Here is a 20,147-nt window from a genome sequence, read left to right as displayed (position 1 = left end):
ACCTCAGGGGCTGCTATGTAATTAGATCGCATGATTAAGATAAAGATTACACGACATGTCGCTCAAACGTGGACATATTTTGTTCTGGTGTTCTGGTATTCTGGTTGGCACTTTTGGAGGGAACCGGTTGCAGAGGAAACCATGACAAGGCAACCTCTGAATCTGCTAGAAAATCTGCACAAAACACTGCTCCAATTTCTAAACCCCTTCACAGCTTCCTTATCGCAGGCGCGTCAAGCCCGCGCACAAATCCTCAAAACCGCCTCTCCAACGACACTAATCTCACCACCAAGCTGCTCTTTACGCCAACGATTTGGGAATGGGGGTTCAGATTCATTGCTCCAGGATCAAGCAGGGACTAGTGTCAGACAAATGTGTCGTCAGCGCGCTTATTGATATGTATGGGAAGTGTGCCTGAACGTTTGAGGATGTCACGGTTTTTCGATGAAACGGATCAAACGGATGTTGGTGCTTGCGATGCTTTAGTCACAGGGCTTTCGCGAAATGGTCTTGTTGACAACGCACTGGAGATGTTCCGGTGGTTTAAGGGCCAAGGAATGGAACTGAATATTGTGTCTTGGACCTCGATCATTGCTAGTTGTTCTCAGAATGGGAAGGAAATGGAGGCTTTGGAGCTATTCAGACAGAAGCAGATTGAGGGTGTGAAACCAAACTTTGTGACCATCCCTTCCTTGCTTCCAGCCTGCGGCAACATTGCAGCCTTGATGCACGGGAAGGCAGCCCACTGTTTCGCTCTCAGGAGGGGGATCTCTAACAATGTGTATGTGGGTAATGCATTGATTGATATGTACGCGAAATGTGGAAAAATCCACTTGTCTCGGCTTTGTTTTGATAAAATGCACGCCGGAAAATGGTCAGACGCCCAATTTCATCAGCTTTACCTGCATACCGTCTGCATGCAGCCAGAACGGTTTGTAAAAATGTGGTTTTTCGTTAAAGTAAACAGTACCGGCAGTTTTTCGTTGAAGTTCCTATTATTTTAACAGTATGTCAAAGGAGCATGGTCTAAAACCTAGAGTGGAGCATTATGCTTGCCTGGTGACACTTCTCGGACGGGCTGGAAAACTTGATGAGGCTCATTCCATGATCAAGAAAATGCCGTTTGAACCAGATGCTTGTGTTTTGGGAGCTTTACCAAGTTCTTGTGGAGTTCACAGTAATGTGAATTTAGGCGAGTCTGTTGCAAAGAAGCTCTTCAATTTGGAACCGAAAAATCCCGGGAACTACATTCTTCTGTCAAATATTTATGCTTCCGAGGGCATGTGGGCGGAAGTCGATAGCGTGAGGGATACAATGAAGAGTCATGGTTTGAGGAAGAACCCTGGCTGCAGTTGGATTGAACTGAAGAATAGAGTGTTAGAATATGAGCATGAGTATGAATCGGTAAACTTGGTTGTAGGATTAGAGATTGAATAGGAAGTCTTGTTGAGAATGGATTTGTAAATCCATGTTGTAACTGGACTGCTATTTGGAATGAATTGGTATTCCATATGGATTTTAATAGGGGAATCCTTATAGAATTTGACTAAGATTGTATAGTATATATATGGTGGCCTCTGCTCTCGCAGTGCGAACTCAATATAAGACCAAGACCTATTATTAGTTGAGAACCTTGAACACTGAAGAAAGGAGAAGGTGCACCACAACATTGTTACAGAAATCAGACATGGCAACCGGTTCAAGTTCATCTACAGGTACGGTTTTCTCCATACATTGGTTTAATGAACAATGATTTGTGTTTTGATAACAGTAGCTCATATAACTTGTTATTGGTTTATGTTTATTCTAACATAGAGTGCACATGCTTCTTGCAGGAGACAAAGCGCATCTGCAAACGAACCAAATTATTGACAAGCTGGATCAACTGAGCTCGGAGATGAAGAAATCGGGATGCTTTCCCAATACCGAGTTTGTATTGCAAGATGTGGAGGAACACAGTGAAAAGTTGGCGGTGGCGTTAGGGCTTCTGAACACTCCTCCCGGCGTGTGCATGGCGGAACTAGGACTTGAAGACACCTCAATTCAAAGGATGAATCTCCTTTTGAGGTACTCATGTGGTGCCCTCGTTTGTTTGCTTCAGTTCATCATCTTTACAAGAACGAATGATTGCATCGCTTCAATAAATTCGCCAAGAAGGCAGTCTTCAATAAGTCCGGTGACTATCATGTTGTAAGTAAATTCGACAAGAAGGCACCAGTAGTACAAGAAAACTGAAGAATTTAAATGCTAATAGTGCAAAAGAATGTACAAATTGAGAAAATGTGACAACATTATAAAGGTTAAAACGAATTTGTAATTACAAAGTTCCTCTCGATAAAATTATGTTGTTTTGGTATAACTTCACAGTTATCTCAAGGTATAAATTGCTGAGAGACCAGAAAATCAAGTGAATGGCGGTTCAGACCATACCATACGCACTCGGTTAGAATCGTATGGCTGCTTTCATTTGTCAGGGATTCTAAATCTGCTAACTTCCATAGACGACCTGCACGGCTTAACTCTCATCACATCCTGCTGAACACATAAAGAAATTAGACAATGAAGTCAAGGAAAACTATTGATGGATTATTGCAAGATGTTTTAGATTTTGCATGCCACCTTGCGAGGCCTTTTTGTTACGTCAAGGCAACATCTGGTTTCTTTAAGAATACGGATGTAAATCATCACATAAACCCGAGGCTAACCACCAGTTACAGGACATCTAACAAAATCCTAACTTTCGAGCATATTTTATGCAGAATGTCAATTAATGATTGAAAGTAACAATGCTGTACCTTTACATTAAACGACTTAGACTTTGTACTCTTCAAGATGCATCCATTTTGTAGACGACCACTTGTTACCAATTATCACAGGGCATCCGCCTATGACAGCATATGAAATGAATAAAAATCAATAACAATATATGTTGGATAACCCAAAAAAAACAGAGAGCGGAGAGTGCAAAAGAGCTTGCCATGCAAACTTGATGGGTCTAGAGTAGCATCGGGCCTCATGCTCCAGAATAGTAGTGCATCACCCATTTTAGGTTTCACTGCAAGTCCCTGTTTACCACATTCAGATAATTCATTCCACCATGGCACAGAGCTGATATTCCCCTTTGCAGCAGGAAACACCGTCTCACCGCCTTCTTCAACATCTGACCTGAATCGATGGCAGAAGAAATGGTGGATTAGAGAGAGAAAACAGAAAAAACCAGAGACATAAGACACGGGAATGCGATACAAATTAAGTTACTTTAGTAAATATATTGAACGTGTGGGAAGAGAAAAACAATCTTACAGATACATCAAAAGAGTAGCAACCCGTTGGCCACCATTCTTGGTGTTGAACTCATCTAGGAAGTAATCAAAATGTGCATCGTATTTCTGCCCAACTTCATAGTGGAGAATCTGAAGTCCTTCTCCATGCTCTGAAAATTGCACGCAAGAATAAAAATCAGCAGATAATCATAACACTGAGATATAACTGATACATGGAGATAAAAACACTTGGGAAGCAAAAAGAACAAATCCGAATTTGTATTTCAGTATCATTGAACAATATTATAGTTGTAAAACTCTTTTCCTTTCGAAATTTATGCGATAAAAAGGCATTTGATTTAAAAGAGAGGTGCCACAGACTCACGGTACAAGGCACTAATCAAATAATCATTTGACAAAAGGAAAAATAATGGATTAGAAGAAACATAAAGGTGTAGTAGCATCATACCTACAGGAATGAAAGTGAAGTCTGCTATTCTCTTCTCGATATCCCTAATTATTTTATCGCGTCCTCTCTTCAGAAACATTCCGGAGCTTGTGCGCACCCTGCAGAGAAGGATTTCTCAGGCATCGTAAAAAATTTCTAAGGTGACACCAAGACTACATTTATAATTTTATACAAGGAAGAGATCGAAATGCTTAGAAATGCATACCTACTATCTTTGCTTTTCCCAGTCTTGCTATCAACAACCGATGACTTTACCATATGAGGTTTAGCAAGATTTATTAAGTAGTCACATTCTTCCTTGGACTGTTCAATATCATATCAAGATTAACATTCTCGAACAATTTATTCAACACTAATTTGAATAATTCACATTTCAGGTTTCTCACAAAATATAAAATTAAGATCAAACCATAATATGAATCACATAAAACAGATTAATTGATTAAAATGAGGAAAACTAACCAAGAAATTATGATATATGAAGGCTCTGGGCTCCCAAGAAATCACTTCCGTCCACTGCTCTACTCTATTCCCCAATCCATCACCTCTGAAAAATAAAATTACATTTATTTACATAAATCCTGAAAAATGATGATAAAAGCAAAGCAAATTAACATAAATTTCGAACAGATCGAATTCACTTAAGAGCGAAATGCGTACCTCTCGACGGTTTTCCGCCTAGAAGAGCTGAGATCGTTAGGTGAAGAGTCGTCGGTGCTGACCGGAAGCGACACGATTCCGAAAGCGAGAAGCATGAGAAGCACCACCGATAGCATGAGCAGCATCGACAAGACGAGCATGAACGTCGACCATTTCTTGCTCTGCAACCGACCGTACCTCCCCTTCGCCATTGTTGAACGAGCTCCGAAACCCTAGACCTCTGATCTGGATGCAAAAACCCTAATTCTCATTCAAAAGCGAGCTCTGAGTGCTTAAATTCTGAGCTCCCTGAGGACTCGGGGACACCGAAGCTTTCAGAATCTCAGTGAGGGAGATGGTCAGAAGGCCAAGCAAGTGATTATGTCATTTTTGAAACGTGTCCGTTAGAGGTCGGAAGGTTAACTATTAACTAGTCAAGCTGACGAAATTACCCTGCTGCTTGTATTTTGGGAGGGTCAATTAATGGGTATTTTGGTGATTTCGTACATGGCGGTTTTATTTTCCAGCTTTTGGAGTGCTGTGGGCGAAAGATTATTCAGTGCGACCGTTATATATAATGGTACATCACATGTCATTAAACAAATGATGAGATTTGTGTGTTAAAAATTTAATAATTTAAAAAATAAAATTTCTCATCGCTTATATAAAAACACGTGATATACCCATATCCCGTCACGATGAATAAAATTTCGTTGTGGGCTGCACACTGGTTATGTTCAGGAAATCTAATTAATTGCTTTTCTTTTCTTTTTCTTATTTTCTGCCTGCAGGTTTGAATGATAAAATCGATCGCATCTGGCACCAATGTAAAATTGGGGCTAAAAAGAAGACACTAACAAGAATCAAGCATGCCTGATTTACATACGTCAATTGATTCTCCTTTGATTTACTTAATTCAAAATAAAAAACAAAAGTGAGCGAAAAGGAGCGTGTGGATATTTCATTTTAAAAATGTCGCTATGCTGAGGCATGAATCCAAAGCGAGTTCGAGCCGCATCAAAATCCCTCTCTATAAAAGGATCCATCTTTCTCTACTTAAAGATATATGAGGCTTTGAAAAAGTGAAAGAAACCTGAGCTAATACTGAATCAAATAGGCTTAATTTCTAAAACTTCCAAATGGATCCGATCAGCAAGCAGGTGCGAGCAATCATAGCGACTCGAGGTGAAAAACGGAGTGCCGACTGTCCTCCCCCTACTCCTTTATTTGGGCTTGGGACCGACAGTGTAAGATAAACATACACACGCAGTTGCGAGCAATACCAGCAAAAAATCTATCTTAAGACTCTTATCAGCATCACCTACTCCACGCTATATCATTCAAGGCAATCACATAATCACAGATACATAAGCCATTGACATAAAAATGGACTTTCCGAGATAACACTAGCCTCTACGATTCCATAGTGATTTATGCTCACTGAAACCAGATCTGGTCTCCAGTTTCTGCTAAACAAAATTCCAATCATGCAGACACACGACACATTTCTGGTCGGAGATCAAACCAGAGATTCTCGAGTGTCACCGGTTTCATACAACCCCTAGACATTGTTGTATGCAACCGGTGATGTGACAGATTTTCTCGAGATCATATACAATCCCTAAGCATGGTTGGATGCAACTGGTGATACGACAAATTTTCTCGAGATCATGGGACCTCCATTCATTCCCTCTACAAACCAACTTTGAGCTCTAGCAATTGGTTATAGTAATTTGTTTCAAAAACTTGGTGCCTTGACACTTTTATGTTGTTTCAAATCAACCCGAGTTTGTACATCAACAAAACCATTGCAGCTAACATTGAGCAAAATTTCAGCAATCTACACCTTTTTCTGTAAATACTTTATTTAATCATTGAAAATTACCACACAGAGCAATATTACATACTCAATCACATTTTTACAAGAACAGAAAGTCAAAAATCGGGGTTTAACCTGCTTAATCTTGACCGCCTCCTCGCTCCTTCTGAATCTGCTGCCGTTGCTTCTCGGCAAGCTTATCTATCGCCGACTGCACCGCATCATGACCGCCGATGAGCAGTCGGGTTATAACTTCCGGATCCGTCTCGAATCGGGCCTCCTCGAACTCCTTCCTAGCGTTCTCCCTCAGCACGTCTCGCCAGAGCACGCCTCGAGAGTCCGGCCACATGAAGAACCGAGTCGCCCTAATTATGTCTCGGTACAGACTCAGCGCCTCCCGCCGAGTGCTGGTGAGTCGCCGACGATTCAGCAACTCCTCCTCCTCCTCGTCGAGGTGTTTCTCTTTCTTCACTATGTGTCTGTCCAGAAGCTCCTCCACGGTGTCCGGGCCCTCGTGCAATAGACGCCAGCTACAATTGAAAACGGCGTCGTTGCGCCCGATGAGGAGCTTCAGAGGGATTCGACATTTTTGTAGATTCGCGGTCATCTCTCTGCTCAGTTGGGGGGTTGCAGAAATTGGAACAAATAGATTACAAAGAGAAATATAAGGTGGGCTGAAAGCGTCATCGAATTGATATGGGCTTAACAACTTGTTCTCTTAATTAGGCCCAATAAATGCCAGTTGTTAGGGTGTAGGGGATCTGGTGAGATTAAAGCCGCACTAGGTTTCATAAACATCTTTAGTTTCCGCCATTGCGTTAAATGACGCTAATATTGTTATAAAAAAAAATCATTAATGTATTACCTAATTTTAACCAAATAATACAGTTGTATTTTCCGTTAAGATCATTTCGGTATAAGTAAAACTGGACATACTGATTTCCAAACCCTTGATTGTCTCTACATATTATTTTTCACTCTAAAACAGCGCCAATTAGGAATTAGTTATCGGTTATTCCACTCATCCACCAAAACAATTTAAATCCTAGTCCATGACTGCTTTCTAAAATGCATATTACATTAAACTACTTTACTCGATAGGATTCGAACTCAGGTATGAAGAACCTGAACATTACGTTAACCAATCGGTCAAGTTTGAACTGCAGCTAAACATTTGCTTGACCAAAAAAATAAACGAAAAAAGAGCAATTACCTTGTAGCCCTAAGTTCCTAAACTTATTCTCTTTCCATGAACTGTGAGTTCTCAAGAATCAAAGGGTGTAACTGCACTTGACAGCCTGAGATTTACCATTGCAATGTCGCATGTGGACGTTAAAGTCCGTTTATTTTCTATGACAAGTAAATGACATAGTTGGGACTCATTATCTCTTCATGTTGGATAATTATTCATGAGTTTTCATTTGTTGCTTTTATGCCTTTAGAGATAAAGCGTGCGATAGGCACTGACTTCACTTTATGCCTGCCTATATATGCATCAGCTAACTTCATTTTAGGCCTGCTTATATGCATCAGCTAATTTTATCTGTATTGGCTCATTTCTGGACTTGGAGTATGAAACCAGACATACAAACACTTTTTCTTGCATTTAATATTTTTTAAACCAGTTTTGTCTTTCCTTTCCATATCACGAAGTTGAAGTTTTTATTAGTTTCAAATAATGTAATTCTGTCTATTGAATTGAGAAGTTTGTATGTTGAAAGTGTGTTACAACATCAGATTGCAGATGTAAGAATCTAGCTTTTTTCTTTTCCTTTATTTGTTGTTTTGTCGAGAACATAAGAATCTAGCTTTTTTCTTTTCCTTTATCTGTTGTTTTGTTGTGCGGGTGCTTACGGATGTGCATGCGTGTAACAGAGAATTACCATTCCTGAGATAAAGAACCACTCGTGGTTCTTGAAGAATCTCCCTACTGATTTGATGGACGAGAGCAACCAGTTTGAAGAGCCAGATCAACCAATGCAAAGCCTTGACGCAATCATGCGTATAATTGAGGAGGCTACTATACCAGCAGCCGGAACCCTTGGTCTGAGGACAACCTCGACATGGATGACTTAGACTCAGAGTCTGAACTTGATGTTGATAGCAGCGGGGAAATAGTGTACGCAATTTGATTGGAGTACGTGATGTTGTTCTTGTTAGTGGGTGAGAGTTTTTAGTGTCGGTGAAAAACTAGCAAAAAACAAAGAGAATGTACAATAGAGTGTGTGATAGATTATTAGCATAGAAAACCAGATATGGGAATTGAAGGCTCTATGCTATATTATCTCATATAGTCTCCTTGGAGGTTATAGTTAGATTCATATATTTTATAAACGTAGTTGTATATTTTTAACGTGGAGTTAAACCTCTACATTAAGAGGTGGGGGAGTATGTTAAGGTTCAAATGGACGAGCCATAATAATGTGGTTCGAATTCGTCTTTAGCGAAAATCAAATATAAGATCTTTTAGTTACAAATGAATATGAATATTAATAGACCGTAATAGTAAGTCGCTCTAGTTAAAGTTTTTTTTTTTACATTTATCTATTTATTGGTTTTGCATTGGTCCTGTAATTTCCTTCTTTTTTCGCTCGACCATTGTTTTTATACTCCTTGATTGATGAACCCGAGATCTTCCTCGCCTTGTTAATTTGCTTTTTTGCGCCCTCCTCCATTTGCATCTGAATATTTGCGTCTCCATTTTCTGCAATGTCTTCAGTGTTGCTAGAAATTACAATAGAATATCGCGTACGTAGCGAAAAGTCATCAACAATACCACGTGGTATTGAATGCTCCGGAGAAAGCAATGGCTAGATTTACAAATAACAAGGTGGGGAAATGTGAGAATAGAGATGCAAAGAATCACATAATTAAATCAAATCAAATTCCGATTAAATCGAATCTCTAAAATACACCCCTTTATATTTTTCAACACAAAGTTGATTGTTAAGTAGAAAGCAGGAACATACACAGGAAAGTGGGATCATTGGGCAGACGGAGGACCAACTCTAAGTTTTATCACCGAGTTTTTTACAATACTATCCTTTACTCAAGTAACCATAACATTACTTTGTTGACCCGTTCTAAATTTAGTACTTGCGCTTTGTTTCATTTTGTTGGGCCTTTGCAAATTGAGCACTTGGTTCATGTTTTATTTCTTCAAGTTGTTGATATGTTCCTTGGCCTTCTGCTCAGTTCCATTGAGTGATCCAGAACTGGGTATTTGTTGGGGTTCCTTTGAGTGGTCCAGTTCCCTGCTTTGTCTGGATTCCGTTGAGAGGTTCGGAATCCCTTTTACTCCGCGATTCCGTTAAGTGGTCCATAATCATATCCTGGTTTGGATTATGTTGAGTGGTTCGGAATCCGGTTTGGTATTTTGGTTCGGTTGAGTGGTTTGAAACCCGATGTTATTGGATTTCATTGAGTGGTCCGAAATCCCATTCTTCAAAGATGTAGGCAAATGTTATTGATTGATATGATTGTGGAATAGTGTTGGAAAGCATATGTGTGTGAATGGCATACCTGTGTGCATTGCAAGATCACAATTGTTGTTTCGCTTATGGTTGATGTGTAGTATGGTACTCTATATTTTCTGCTAAAAGTGCTTTACGGAAAGTTTAGAGTTAATAAATGACAAACTACGTACGAATGGCTTAATCCCTGTTTATGGTACATAGACAGTCTAACGAGGATGTTAGATGTAGTCATAAAGCATTCGAAAAATTACTACGCGATTCGATTCTTGAGTTGTGTTTTGCCTATATCCCGGAGGCAGGGTATGTTAGATGTGTCCATCCTGGATGTATGTCAGGATTGGGACGTGACAGAAACCTGTCGTCCTTGTCAGCAAACAGATCATATTACATTTGAGCATCATTATGGCATTAATATCTTCAATAATGCAATAGATTTTCAGTTAGCTGAGCTAAATAGCAGGTTTAGTGAGGAGGTAATGGAACATCTTATTCTCAGTTCAGCTTTAGAACTAAGAGATGCTTTTAAGGCGTTTAACATTAATCACATTCGCAAGCTTGCAGAGAAATTGTATCCCCTGGATTTCATTGAAAAAGAGTTACATACATTGAGGTGCGAGTTGAAAATTTATGAATCAGATATACCACATCATCCTGTGTTTCAAAAAATGGCTACTACTTCTGAATTATGTCGGCGATTAGTTGAAACTTAGAGGTTTGAAAGGTACTATTTGATTGATAGGTTAATTCTACTTGTATTGACTCTTCCCGTTTCTACAACAACTACTGATCACAAGCTTTTTAAGCAATGAATCTTATTAAAACAAGACTTCGCAACAAGATAGAGAGTGAATTTCTAGCAAATTCAATGGTTGTCTACATTTTAAAAAGAGCTTGCCAAAAAGATTGATCCAAATAAAATAACAAAGGATTTCAATTCCATTAAGAATTGAAGGGCACAACTTGAATAAGTATTTTTTTTCTTTTTATTTGTTAGGTTTTTATGACAAGATTGATGATGTATGTTTCTTTATAGGGTAAACTGTCGGTTTACCCCCTGAACTTTCACCTCACTTTCGATTTCCCCCCTGAACTTTTCTATTGGAAAATTAAGGACTCAAACTAATTTTTTTAGCCAATTTGCCCCCTACCGTTAGTTTTTCATATATTCCATCCATATTTCCGTTAAGTGAGACCATGTGCATAACATGTGAGGATAGTTAAGTCATTTCAATTTAAAAATGATTAAAAACTGAAAATAAATAATAATAATAATTTTCCCTCTATTTTTTCCCGCTAATTCCTATCCTCAATTTTAATTTTCCTTCTCATTCCTATGCATGAGAAATAACATATGGTGTTATTGTCTTCATAAGTAGCTAAGTTAATCTTTTTTTTGAAGCATGTACTACCATTTTTATTTTCTCTAACAAATTAATAATTTGACAAATGCTCATGGTGTTATTATCTCCAAAGCAGTGCATTAATATAATTTGACAATAGCACCATTTGTCAAATTATTAATTTGTTAGAGAAAATAAAAATGGTAGACAATAACACCATATGTCATTTCTCATGCATAGGAATGAGAGGGAAAAATAAAATCGAGGATATGAATTAGTGGGAAAAAATAGAGGGAAAGTTTTGCTTTTTTATTATTTTCAGTTTTTTAATCATTTTTAAGAGTGAAATAACTTAACTACCCTCACATGTTGTGCACATGGTCTCACTTAACGGAAATATGGATGGAATATATGAAAAACTAACGGTAGGGGGCAAATTGGCTAAAAAAATTAGTTTGAGTCCTTAATTTTCCAATGGAAAAGTTCAGGGGGGAAATCGAAAGTGAGGTGAAAGTTCAGGGGGTAAACCGACAGTTTACTCTTCTTTATATTATAAGTTGCAACTTTAAAGGTTTTCTTTGTTAAATCTAGTTGAAACTTGATTCATTCAGAGTTAAATTTCTTACTTCAAATTATTGCTTTTAAGCTTATTACTGTGTAACTTTATGTAAGTAACAAATTTTTTTAAGGAAAACTAACGAAAAGTAAAAAAAACCTTTAGTTTTAATAAAAAATGACAAATAAAGATGCAGTGAATAGTATCAGTAAAAGGTAAAAATATGATTTTTCGTTAAAAGTAAACATTATTGGGAGTGTTTCGTTAAAACTCCCAAAAAATTAACCATTTGATTTTGTAGTAATAATCTTAGCTTAGCACGCTCACCAAATAATTCATGACTCTGCTATTGAATTCTTAGCATGTGCAATTTCAAAGTCTCCGTTGCCAAAGTCTCCCCAGGCTGTAAAAACTAATCGATTTTTTTTTTTAAATTTTGACTTTTTTGATGATTTGGTTTTCAAAATTCTGATTATTTGGATTTTTATTTGGTTTCGTGTTCGAGCCATGCTTTTTTTTGTTTAGGACATGCTTAGCTGACATTGTCACGATTATTACATTTTAATCTAATGGGAATGACATTCGTGGCTAACATTTGATGGAATATGGGCATGTTGTATACTGTGTTTTGTTGATAGGTTTATGACCATGTCTATATGCAGGAGCCTTATATATTTATTTGTAAGCTGTTTTGCATAATGTATATGGATAATAGTTTATGATAATTAAGAAAATTTGTTTTGAAGTTATTTTCTGTATATAAATATCTCTACTGTCATAGTTGAGTATATGTGAAGAGAATTGCACCTATTGAGATTAACTGAAAGAACATAAATGTTAAGACTGGTCATGTCTTTTGAATTAAAGAGTGCAATTCCTGTTGTTGAGTTTAATACTTTTTTGATGGAATTGTATGTAATTTATAGTTTTGGGTTTCTTTAATTTTCTGCTTTTTTGTATGTGTTTTTTTATTTGATCAAATTGTTTTCTTTTTAGTTTTGTAGGCGATGAAATTTAACTGATTGTCAAGGAGCTTCCATGGCACATCCTCTATGCTGTTGCTTCTTGGTTACCTCCGTTGGGGTTGAAAAAGCTACAGACCGCTATGTAAGTCTGAAAACTATCGAAGGGTTTTAGAAATTTTGAATTTTTTGATGATTTGGTTTTCAAAATTCTAATTATTTTGGATTTTTATCTGGTTTCGTGTGCAAGAATTATTATTATTTTTTTTTTTTTGCTTTGTTTGGTCGACGGTAGAAAGGAATTGGAAGAATAACAAAAGTTCTTACACTTTGTTGCAGGAGTTGGAATTTCAACGCTGCGTGTAGGAATTTGTCGAAGGTGTGGTGGCCAGAGCTTGACATTGGGATTGAATATATGTAGATGTAGGATTTCAAACTTATCTCAGTTTTTAGTGTGTTTATATATTTCACTTTTTAATTTTCTGTGTATATTTTTTGTTTTGGATTTTTGAAGTTATGATTAATTTTTTGTGTGTTTTTAATTTTGATAGGTTGAAGATGGCACTGGAGCTGCAGCTATTTCTGCAATGATGCTATTGGGGTCTTCTCTTTCTACTGCTCCTTCTCCTTAGAAAATGGACTTTGTGGCTGATCACTCATTCATTTTCCTCATCAGAGAAGAAAATGCTAAAAGATATGCTCCAGCTCCATAACAAATCTGACATTGACCCGGTACACTACTCTCACTCTTTTCCTGTTTCAATTATGAATTCTTATGAATTGTGTGCCTTTTATTTGGAATTTGTTGCTGAATATCATTCGGGTAATTTGTGAAATTTTGTTTTATTTTTTTGTTGGGCAGCTTTTGGTGTGCATGCGAATGTTGATTTGGCGATGCATTTAGGATATTACTCTTTGCATACACTTTGCCTCTGAGCTGTTAAATATATCAAGGTACTAACTATCTGACGCAGGTGTGACAGTTGCATTATATTGAGGTTTTGAAATTTCAATTGTAATGTAAAAAAAAAACCAACTGAATGGATGTGATCGTTCATTATCTGTCGATACAGGGTGATGGTTATTGATCTTGATGCGCATTGAGGAAACAGCCATGAGACGGATTTTGCCAATGACAGTACGGTTACTTCTTGGTCCTCATCGTGGATTTGAATATTTAACTTGACCCTTTTCTAGAATTCTAATAATTGTTTTGAATGAACAGGTCGAGTCTATATACTAGATATGTACAAACCTGGAATATATCCATTTGTAAGTTTCCTGCTCTTCTAATGTTCTAAGATGCAAGCTTTTTGTATATGTGTATGCTAGGTTGTTGTGCATAGTTTTGATCCTGAGTTGATAGTCTACAATAAGCTGGAATCGATATTCTAGATGATCCTCTAGGTCGGTTGAATGAAACATAGGTCTTTGTAATACAATAGGAAGTGAACATTAGTATCTATTAAATCTTTTGTATGTAAAAATTTTCCTTACGTTTCTATGTATATAGTATTAATCTTCTATGACACAATTTTTATATCATTCAAACATAATCTTTCTTAAATTTATAATCCCGCAGCAACGCGCCGGCATTTAGTTCTAGTTAAACTCTAAAACTTCTCGAGTATCTTGAAAGGTGCCAAAAGCCATCAGCCAACTCCAGTTGATGCATACCCTCCTACATTTACAAAAACAGCGTCCCCGTTAATTTATTGATCTTCTTCCCAGGACACATACCAATTTGCGAGAGTGGTTTGAGTGATGCTAATTAGTCGAGTAAAGTAGTCTTTTTAATTAAGCAGAAGCAAAACACTTAGTTGAGTCACTACAAATATGATTTTTACCTTTAATTAACGTGCTTCAAAATCAGAACTGGACATGTAGTTTGCTGATTGCTGACTCCAATTTATACCAGTCTGACTCTCCATTTCAAGTTGCTGACTCATATTTATACCAGTCTGACTCTCCGCCGTTCTCTTTCCAACACAAAATGCTGGCTTTGTTGGTGATGCTAATGGTAAGCTTCCATTAATCAACATAGATATGACATCTGACATGGTAGGCCGATCTGCTGCATTGTCTTGTACGCAAAGCAGACCGACATGGATGCATCTTAACAGTTGCTCTTTAATAAACGAATTTCCTAATGTTGGATCCATTAATTCTAGCCCTGCACCTTCTTTCCATAACTCCCATGCCTGAAGAACAAGGATTGCATTTCATTCTAAAGAAGAAAAATATGATTATAAATTTTAAGAGAGAGATTTTGTTTGTCATACATATCCTACTAAATTGTGTGCGCGATCATCATTGTAAAAGCTGTTGATTTTCCTTCCACTTATGATTTCAAGCATCAATACCCCGAAACTGTAGACATCAGACTTTATAGAAATAATTCCCTCAAGTATGTTCTCTGGAGCCATGTAACTCCTGTACCAAATGAAAAAGAAAAAATAGTCAGTATACCTATCTGCAAAAATGCGTGTTTAGCAATCAAAAGGGGAAGACCATGTCAATGTGAGGCAGAAATACTTGCCTTGTCCCGACAATCCTGGTAGTCAAGGTAGTGTTTGGTTCCAATTCATTTTGGGTGAACATCCTTGCCGTACCAAAATCGGAAATTTTTGGGTTCACGACAATCCTGCTAGTGTTTGCTTCCAATTCATTTTGGGTGAAAATCCTTGCCAAACCAAAATCTGAAATTTTTGGGTTCATGTTTTCATCAAGTAACGGAGGACATGACTTAGAGTACTTTGATCTAACGGAGGACATGACACAAAACCGAGCGCAATGGCGTTCTAGGATTCATATAGCCGACCCCACTTAGTGGGAAAAGGCTTTGTTGTTGTTGTTGATGTTTTCATCAAGTAGTATGTTACTCGGTTTTATATCTCTATGAATTACTTTCTTTCTTGAGTATTTGTGCAGGTAAAGCAACCCTTGAGTAATTCCTTCGATAATGCTAAAACGCTTCTTCCAATCTAGTAGTCGACCTCTGGTTGGATCTGTCCAATATGTAGAGTTAAGTAGGACTAATATTAATTAATAGTAGTAATCTACGAACTTTGACAGTAAAATAAAGGTCAGATAGCAAATTTAACAAATGAAATCAAGTATCTTGGTTCCTCACCAAATAAAAAGTGCTCCAAACTTTTGTTCTGCATATACTCATATATCAACATCTTCTCTTCGCCATGAATGCAAAATCCGAAAAGATGAACCAGGTTTGTATGTTGGAGTTCATTAAGTATCAGTTCATTCTTGAATTCTGATAATCCTTGCCCTGAACGTTTCGAAAGCCTCTTCACAGCTATTTCTTGTCCCATCGCCAATTTCCCCTGAATTGATAATCCGTATCATGTTTTTGCTGTCATCTTTAGGCAGATGAAGCTAATTCCTTTTTTATTTTTTTCTTCTACAGCTTTTGAATTAGAAGCAGAAATTTTTGTTTTTTCAAAATGTTACCTTATAAACCGGCCCAAACCCTCCTTCTCCTATCTTGTTTTCTTCAGCAAAGTTGCTTGTGGCAGCCAAGATGGATGAATAGCTAAAAACGCTTGAATCATGATGTCCTATCTTTCCATCATTTCGGAGACCATTAACACCATCAGTAGGTCGATTAGATTTCTTGAAGAAAAGCATTCTATGCCACTTCACAGCTTTTTTTTGTCCCATCGCCAATTTCCCCTGAATTGATAATCCATATCATGTTTTTGCTGTCATCTTTAGGCAGAGGAAGCTAATTCGTTTTTTTCTTTTTCTTTTTTCCTTCTACAGCTTTTGAATTAGAAGCAGAAATTTTTGTTTTTTCAAAATGTTACCTTATAAACCGGCCCAAACCCTCCTTCTCCTAGCTTGTTTTCTTCAGCAAAGTTGCTTGAATAGCCAGAAACGCTTGAATCATGATGTCCTATCTTTCCATCATTTCGGAGACCATTAACATCATCAGTAGGTCGATTAGATTTCTTGAAGATAAGCATTTCGTTCTCAATCTCTGTCCGGTTCTCATCTATACAGATCAATTATAAGAAATTAAGGCTCTGTTTAGTATCCTATTTGAAATTTTTTATCATATCTCAAAACATTTCTTAAGGACATTTCTTCAAAACAATTTTCTTTAAGATTCAAAAACTTAATTTGTTTGCAATTTAAAAATTACCATTAACATCATCAGTAGGTTGATTAGATTTCATGAAGATAAGCTTTTCGTTCTCAATCTCTGTCCGGTTCTCACCTATACAAATCAATTATAAGAAATTAAGGGTCTATTTGGTATCCTATTTGAAATTTTTATCATTCCTCAAAACATTTCTTAAGAACATTTTTTCAAAACAATTTTTTTTAAGATTAAAAAACTTAATTGGTTTGCGATTTAAAATTTTTAAATCTTACGATTTAAACTAGACAAAGAGATTGGGGGGTCGTAGGTGAGGGAGAAAGAGGAGACAGAAGAAAAGAAAGTAAAAGATGATTGAAGGAAAGAGAAAGAAAAGAGATGATCAGAGGAGATGGAGAGGCATAGGAGTAAGAGAATGAAGAGAGTGATTGGAGGAGAGACGAAAAAAATAAAAAAAAAGATAGAGAGATTTGGAGAGAGAGGGGAGGAGGGAGAGAAAAGAAAGGAGTGTGATTGAATTTTGAGTATCAAATCCTTTTGGCATTGTACTATTGGTTCTCTTCAAACGTTGCCCGAATGCCTCCAGAAATTTCACCAAATCATCAAGTTTGTTGGCGTATTGAACCATTTTGCGGTCGGTCCACTCAACGACATCGGAGCACTTGCGAATGAGCTCTGTACCCTCCTCCACTTTTATCCTAAACCACTTTACTTCGTGAACCCCCATATCCAATTTACGGTTTTCGTCAGCGTCTCCCAGTTCCTCTACCACCCGTCTTAGAGCTTCTTCAATCCTGCTGATATTATTATGAGGGTTAGGCTTTGACAACGCTTCAACAGCATGGCGCATTGTTAGTAACGATGATCGCAGAGCTTCCTCTTCCACCAAAGATGCCACTGCCGTAATCATACAAACAAATTAACACCAACAATACATCAGAAAAAATTACACTGCTTTCTTGTATTTTGTTTCCTTGTCCAACTTCTAAGCCTGGTTTTTGTTTCTGAAAACCAGGTTTTTGTTTGAAGAAAAAATTATACTTATAACTATATTACCTCAAAACAAACTATACATGTAAGACAAATAGAAAATTTCATTTTAATCTTTGAAAAAAAAATGACTTGATGCAAATGGATTACCTTTTTCACTGATTGGTACAAAACCACTAGGACCATTAATCCGTTCAAATCGGTCGAGCACCGTCTTTGTCAAATTCAAGGTCTCCTCCCCATAACGGACAATCCCGGTTTTGCAATCATCGAGTTGAATCGAGATCTTGTTGACGTCCGTTTTACAATCATTGACTTGAACCAAGACCTCCTTGACATCCCGTACTCCCTGCACCTGGAGTATCCGTAGCAGCCTTTTAAGAGACTTATCCATTCCATCAAGCTCCATGTTGTAAAAAGGCCTCTTGCAGTAGTTCCACACACTCCTCTCCGAAAAGAGTTAGTGAAGACCGGGAGGTGTGAAAATTATATGTTAGTGTATAAACTTCTTATATTGGTTTTGTTGTTACCGATTGCAACTGCTTCAGTGAAGAGAGCTTTTTCTGCTATAAAGATTGTGAAAACATCATTGCGTAACAAAATAGAAGATCAATGATTGAGTGATAGCATGTTTGTTTACATTGAGAAAAATGTATTTGCTTTTATTGATAATGAGCCTATTATGCGACGTTTTCTTGACATGAAATCTCACCGGCAATAATTATAATTTGTTTGTATTAATTAATTATGGAAGACATTACTATATAAAAAGATTTAGTTGTTGCCATGTTTCTTTAACCTTGCATTCTTTTAAGTTCGTCCCTCCCCAAGAAATTCTAGCTTCACCACTGCACCTATACAGATCAATTATATGAAATTAAAGTTTCGATGGAGACACTAACCGTAATCGACTGAGTACGTAATGCATGGGATTGAATTTTGAGTATCAAATCCCTTTGGCATTGTAATATTGTTTCTCTTCAAACGTTGTCCGAATGCCTCCAGAAATTTCACCAAATCATCAAGTTTGTTGGCGTATTTAACCATTTTGCGGTCGGTCCACTCAACGACATTGGAGCACTTGCGAATGAGCTCTGTACCCTCCTCCAATTTACGGTTTTCGTCAGCGTCTCCCAGTTCCTCTACCGCCCGTCTTAGAGCTTCTTCAATCCTGAAGATATTATAATGAGGGTTAGGCTTTGACAACGCTTCATCAACAGCATGGCGCATTGTTAGTAACGATGATCCCAGAGCTTCCCCTTGCACTAAAGATGCCACTGCCGTAATCATACAAACAAATTAACACCAACAATACGTCAGAAAAAATTACACTGCTTTCTTGTATTTTGTTTCCTTGTCCAACTTCTAAGCCAGGTTTTTGTTTGAAGAAAAAATTATACTTATAACTATATTACCTCAAAACAAACTATATATATATATATATATATATATATGTAAGACAAATAGAAAGTTTCATTTTAATCTTTGAAAAAGTATGACTTTATGCAAATGGATTACCTTTTTCACTGATTGGTACAAAACTACTAGAACCATTAATCCGTTCAAATCGGTCGAACATCCTCCTTGTCAAATCCAAGATCTCCTTCCCATTACTTGCCACTTGATCAAGTTGGTCAGTGGTTCTGCTTTTCCAAGCCGAGATCCCCTCGACAATCTCGGTTGTGCAATCATCGAGTTGAGTCGAGATCTTGTTGACATCGGTTTTGCAACCATTGACTTGAACCAAGACCTCCTTGACATCCCGTACTCCCTGCACCTGGAGTATCCGTAGCAGCCTTTTAAGAGACTTATCCATTCCATCAAGCTCCATGTTGTAAAAAGGCCTCTTGCAGTAGTTCCACACACTCCTCTCCGAAAACTCTTGAACACGCTTTACGCCTGCCTCAATTTCATTTTTAAGATCTTTTAGTTCCTCATCCTGGAGAAGCAACCTGTTGTTCTTCCCTTCTATCTCTCGTATCAATGGCTGCAAAGCCTCTAGCGTGGACTTGATGTTCGTGTGGGAGGTCGTAAACTCGGCAGCATTCCGTAACACCTCCGTAATGCCATCAAATATCGATCCAAACGCTGCTCCTGCTACTCCCCCGACTGCAATTTCCACTGCATTGAGTCCACTGACCATGATTGGTTGATATATGTATCTGCTGCTTTTTTTTTTTTTTTTTTTTTTGTGGGTGTACGATGTGTTGATTGCCTTGCCTCTATGCAGGTTCATTTTATCATGAGTCTATTTATATATGATTGAATACAATTAACCAAGGCAAGGTCGGTCGTGGACATTTACTGGGTGACCTCTCAGAAGGTCGCTCGAACTTTCCAGCTCACTTCCAATCAGGTTACGCGTTTTTCGGTCAAGGGCTGATTTGATATTGTTGCACTTTGAAAAAAAGTTGATGTGAGAATAAGCGGCTGTGCTGTGAGAATAAGTGACTGTGAAATAAATCAGCAGAGTGTTTGGTAAACTTTTTTGTAAAAGTGCTTTTGGAAAAAAA

At 37.5% G+C, this 20,147-nt stretch overlaps 5 protein-coding genes and 1 pseudogene across 9 annotated transcripts; 2 read left to right on the top strand and 4 right to left on the bottom strand.

The window, feature by feature from the left end:
• Positions 1-302: 302 nt before the first annotated feature.
• On the top strand, positions 303-1,522 carry LOC126631955 (pentatricopeptide repeat-containing protein At1g20230-like; annotated as a pseudogene).
• Positions 1,523-1,687: 165 nt separating this feature from the next.
• LOC126632489 (pentatricopeptide repeat-containing protein At1g20230-like) lies at positions 1,688-2,547 on the top strand. Its single transcript, XM_050302908.1, has 3 exons — positions 1,688-1,715; positions 1,836-2,067; positions 2,475-2,547. Exons 1-3 carry the CDS (start codon positions 1,688-1,690, stop codon positions 2,545-2,547), a joined length of 333 nt encoding a protein of 110 aa, XP_050158865.1.
• On the bottom strand, positions 2,222-4,771 carry LOC126631956 (probable prolyl 4-hydroxylase 3). Of its 3 annotated transcripts, none has more exons than XR_007626517.1 (9): positions 4,393-4,771; positions 4,195-4,279; positions 3,938-4,035; positions 3,733-3,830; positions 3,304-3,433; positions 2,978-3,165; positions 2,796-2,885; positions 2,620-2,737; positions 2,222-2,532 (listed from the first exon to the last, which is right to left on the bottom strand). XR_007626517.1 is itself a non-coding variant. In XM_050302171.1 (8 exons), exons 1-7 carry the CDS (start codon positions 4,581-4,583, stop codon positions 2,812-2,814), a joined length of 864 nt encoding a protein of 287 aa, XP_050158128.1. In that variant the 5' UTR covers positions 4,584-4,771; the 3' UTR covers positions 2,222-2,532; positions 2,796-2,811. The 3 variants fall into 3 exon arrangements, 1 of the variants encoding a protein (XP_050158128.1); XR_007626518.1 differs by having other exon boundaries at positions 2,620-2,733; XM_050302171.1 differs by lacking the exon at positions 2,620-2,737.
• A 1,420-nt stretch (positions 4,772-6,191) lies between these two features.
• LOC126631069 (uncharacterized) lies at positions 6,192-6,826 on the bottom strand. The gene has a single exon (XM_050301227.1). The coding sequence runs from the start codon at positions 6,795-6,797 to the stop codon at positions 6,330-6,332; it is 468 nt and encodes a 155-aa protein (XP_050157184.1). The 5' UTR covers positions 6,798-6,826; the 3' UTR covers positions 6,192-6,329.
• A 7,142-nt stretch (positions 6,827-13,968) lies between these two features.
• On the bottom strand, positions 13,969-19,862 carry LOC126632451 (U-box domain-containing protein 34-like). Of its 3 annotated transcripts, XM_050302877.1 has the most exons (10): positions 19,153-19,862; positions 18,537-18,911; positions 16,687-16,761; positions 16,349-16,536; positions 15,993-16,214; positions 15,658-15,865; positions 15,384-15,532; positions 15,064-15,242; positions 14,807-14,957; positions 13,969-14,725 (listed from the first exon to the last, which is right to left on the bottom strand). In XM_050302877.1, the coding sequence occupies exons 1-10, from the start codon at positions 19,775-19,777 to the stop codon at positions 14,378-14,380; spliced, it is 2,520 nt and encodes an 839-aa protein (XP_050158834.1). In that variant the 5' UTR covers positions 19,778-19,862; the 3' UTR covers positions 13,969-14,377. The 3 variants fall into 3 exon arrangements, 2 of the variants coding, with proteins under 2 accessions (XP_050158834.1, XP_050158833.1); XR_007626733.1 differs by lacking the exons at positions 15,064-15,242; positions 15,384-15,532 and having other exon boundaries at positions 14,526-14,725; XM_050302876.1 differs by lacking the exons at positions 13,969-14,725; positions 14,807-14,957; positions 15,384-15,532 and having other exon boundaries at positions 14,995-15,223.
• On the bottom strand, positions 16,803-18,523 carry LOC126632458 (uncharacterized). The gene is made up of 2 exons (XM_050302886.1): positions 17,785-18,523; positions 16,803-17,541 (listed from the first exon to the last, which is right to left on the bottom strand). Exons 1-2 carry the CDS (start codon positions 18,041-18,043, stop codon positions 17,027-17,029), a joined length of 774 nt encoding a protein of 257 aa, XP_050158843.1. The 5' UTR covers positions 18,044-18,523; the 3' UTR covers positions 16,803-17,026.
• Positions 19,863-20,147: the final 285 nt, after the last annotated feature.

This window comes from Malus sylvestris, chromosome 8 (genome assembly GCF_916048215.2).
Source record: "Malus sylvestris chromosome 8, drMalSylv7.2, whole genome shotgun sequence".
In the NCBI taxonomy this organism is placed as follows: Eukaryota; Viridiplantae; Streptophyta; class Magnoliopsida; order Rosales; family Rosaceae; genus Malus; species Malus sylvestris.
The sequence above is the reverse complement of the archived record's forward strand: the minus strand, read 5'-3'. Positions and strand labels throughout refer to the sequence as shown.

Excerpts from the sequence above, each read along its gene's own strand:
- LOC126631069 (XM_050301227.1), bottom strand. The coding sequence starts at position 6,797 with ATGACCGCGAATCTACAAAAATGTCGAATCCCTCTGAAGCTCCTCATC.
- LOC126632451 (XM_050302877.1), bottom strand. The coding sequence starts at position 19,777 with ATGGTCAGTGGACTCAATGCAGTGGAAATTGCAGTCGGGGGAGTAGCA. Across the intron at positions 16,762-18,536 it reads TACGTACTCAGTCGATTACG|GTGAGAACCGGACAGAGATT; the intron begins GTTAGTGTCTCC and ends TGATTTGTATAG. Across the intron at positions 14,726-14,806 it reads CACACAATTTAGTAGGATAT|GCATGGGAGTTATGGAAAGA; the intron begins GTATGACAAACA and ends CTTGTTCTTCAG.
- LOC126632489 (XM_050302908.1), top strand. The coding sequence starts at position 1,688 with ATGGCAACCGGTTCAAGTTCATCTACAG. Across the intron at positions 1,716-1,835 it reads CGGTTCAAGTTCATCTACAG|GAGACAAAGCGCATCTGCAA; the intron begins GTACGGTTTTCT and ends TGCTTCTTGCAG. Across the intron at positions 2,068-2,474 it reads AGGATGAATCTCCTTTTGAG|GGATTCTAAATCTGCTAACT; the intron begins GTACTCATGTGG and ends TTCATTTGTCAG.
- LOC126632458 (XM_050302886.1), bottom strand. The coding sequence starts at position 18,043 with ATGGAGCTTGATGGAATGGATAAGTCTCTTAAAAGGCTGCTACGGATA. Across the intron at positions 17,542-17,784 it reads TGTACCAATCAGTGAAAAAG|TGGCATCTTTGGTGGAAGAG; the intron begins GTAATCCATTTG and ends TGATTACGGCAG.
- LOC126631956 (XM_050302171.1), bottom strand. The coding sequence starts at position 4,583 with ATGGCGAAGGGGAGGTACGGTCGGTTGCAGAGCAAGAAATGGTCGACG. Across the intron at positions 3,434-3,732 it reads CTTCACTTTCATTCCTGTAG|AGCATGGAGAAGGACTTCAG; the intron begins GTATGATGCTAC and ends TGCAATTTTCAG. Across the intron at positions 2,886-2,977 it reads AGACCCATCAAGTTTGCATG|GCGGATGCCCTGTGATAATT; the intron begins GCAAGCTCTTTT and ends ATGCTGTCATAG.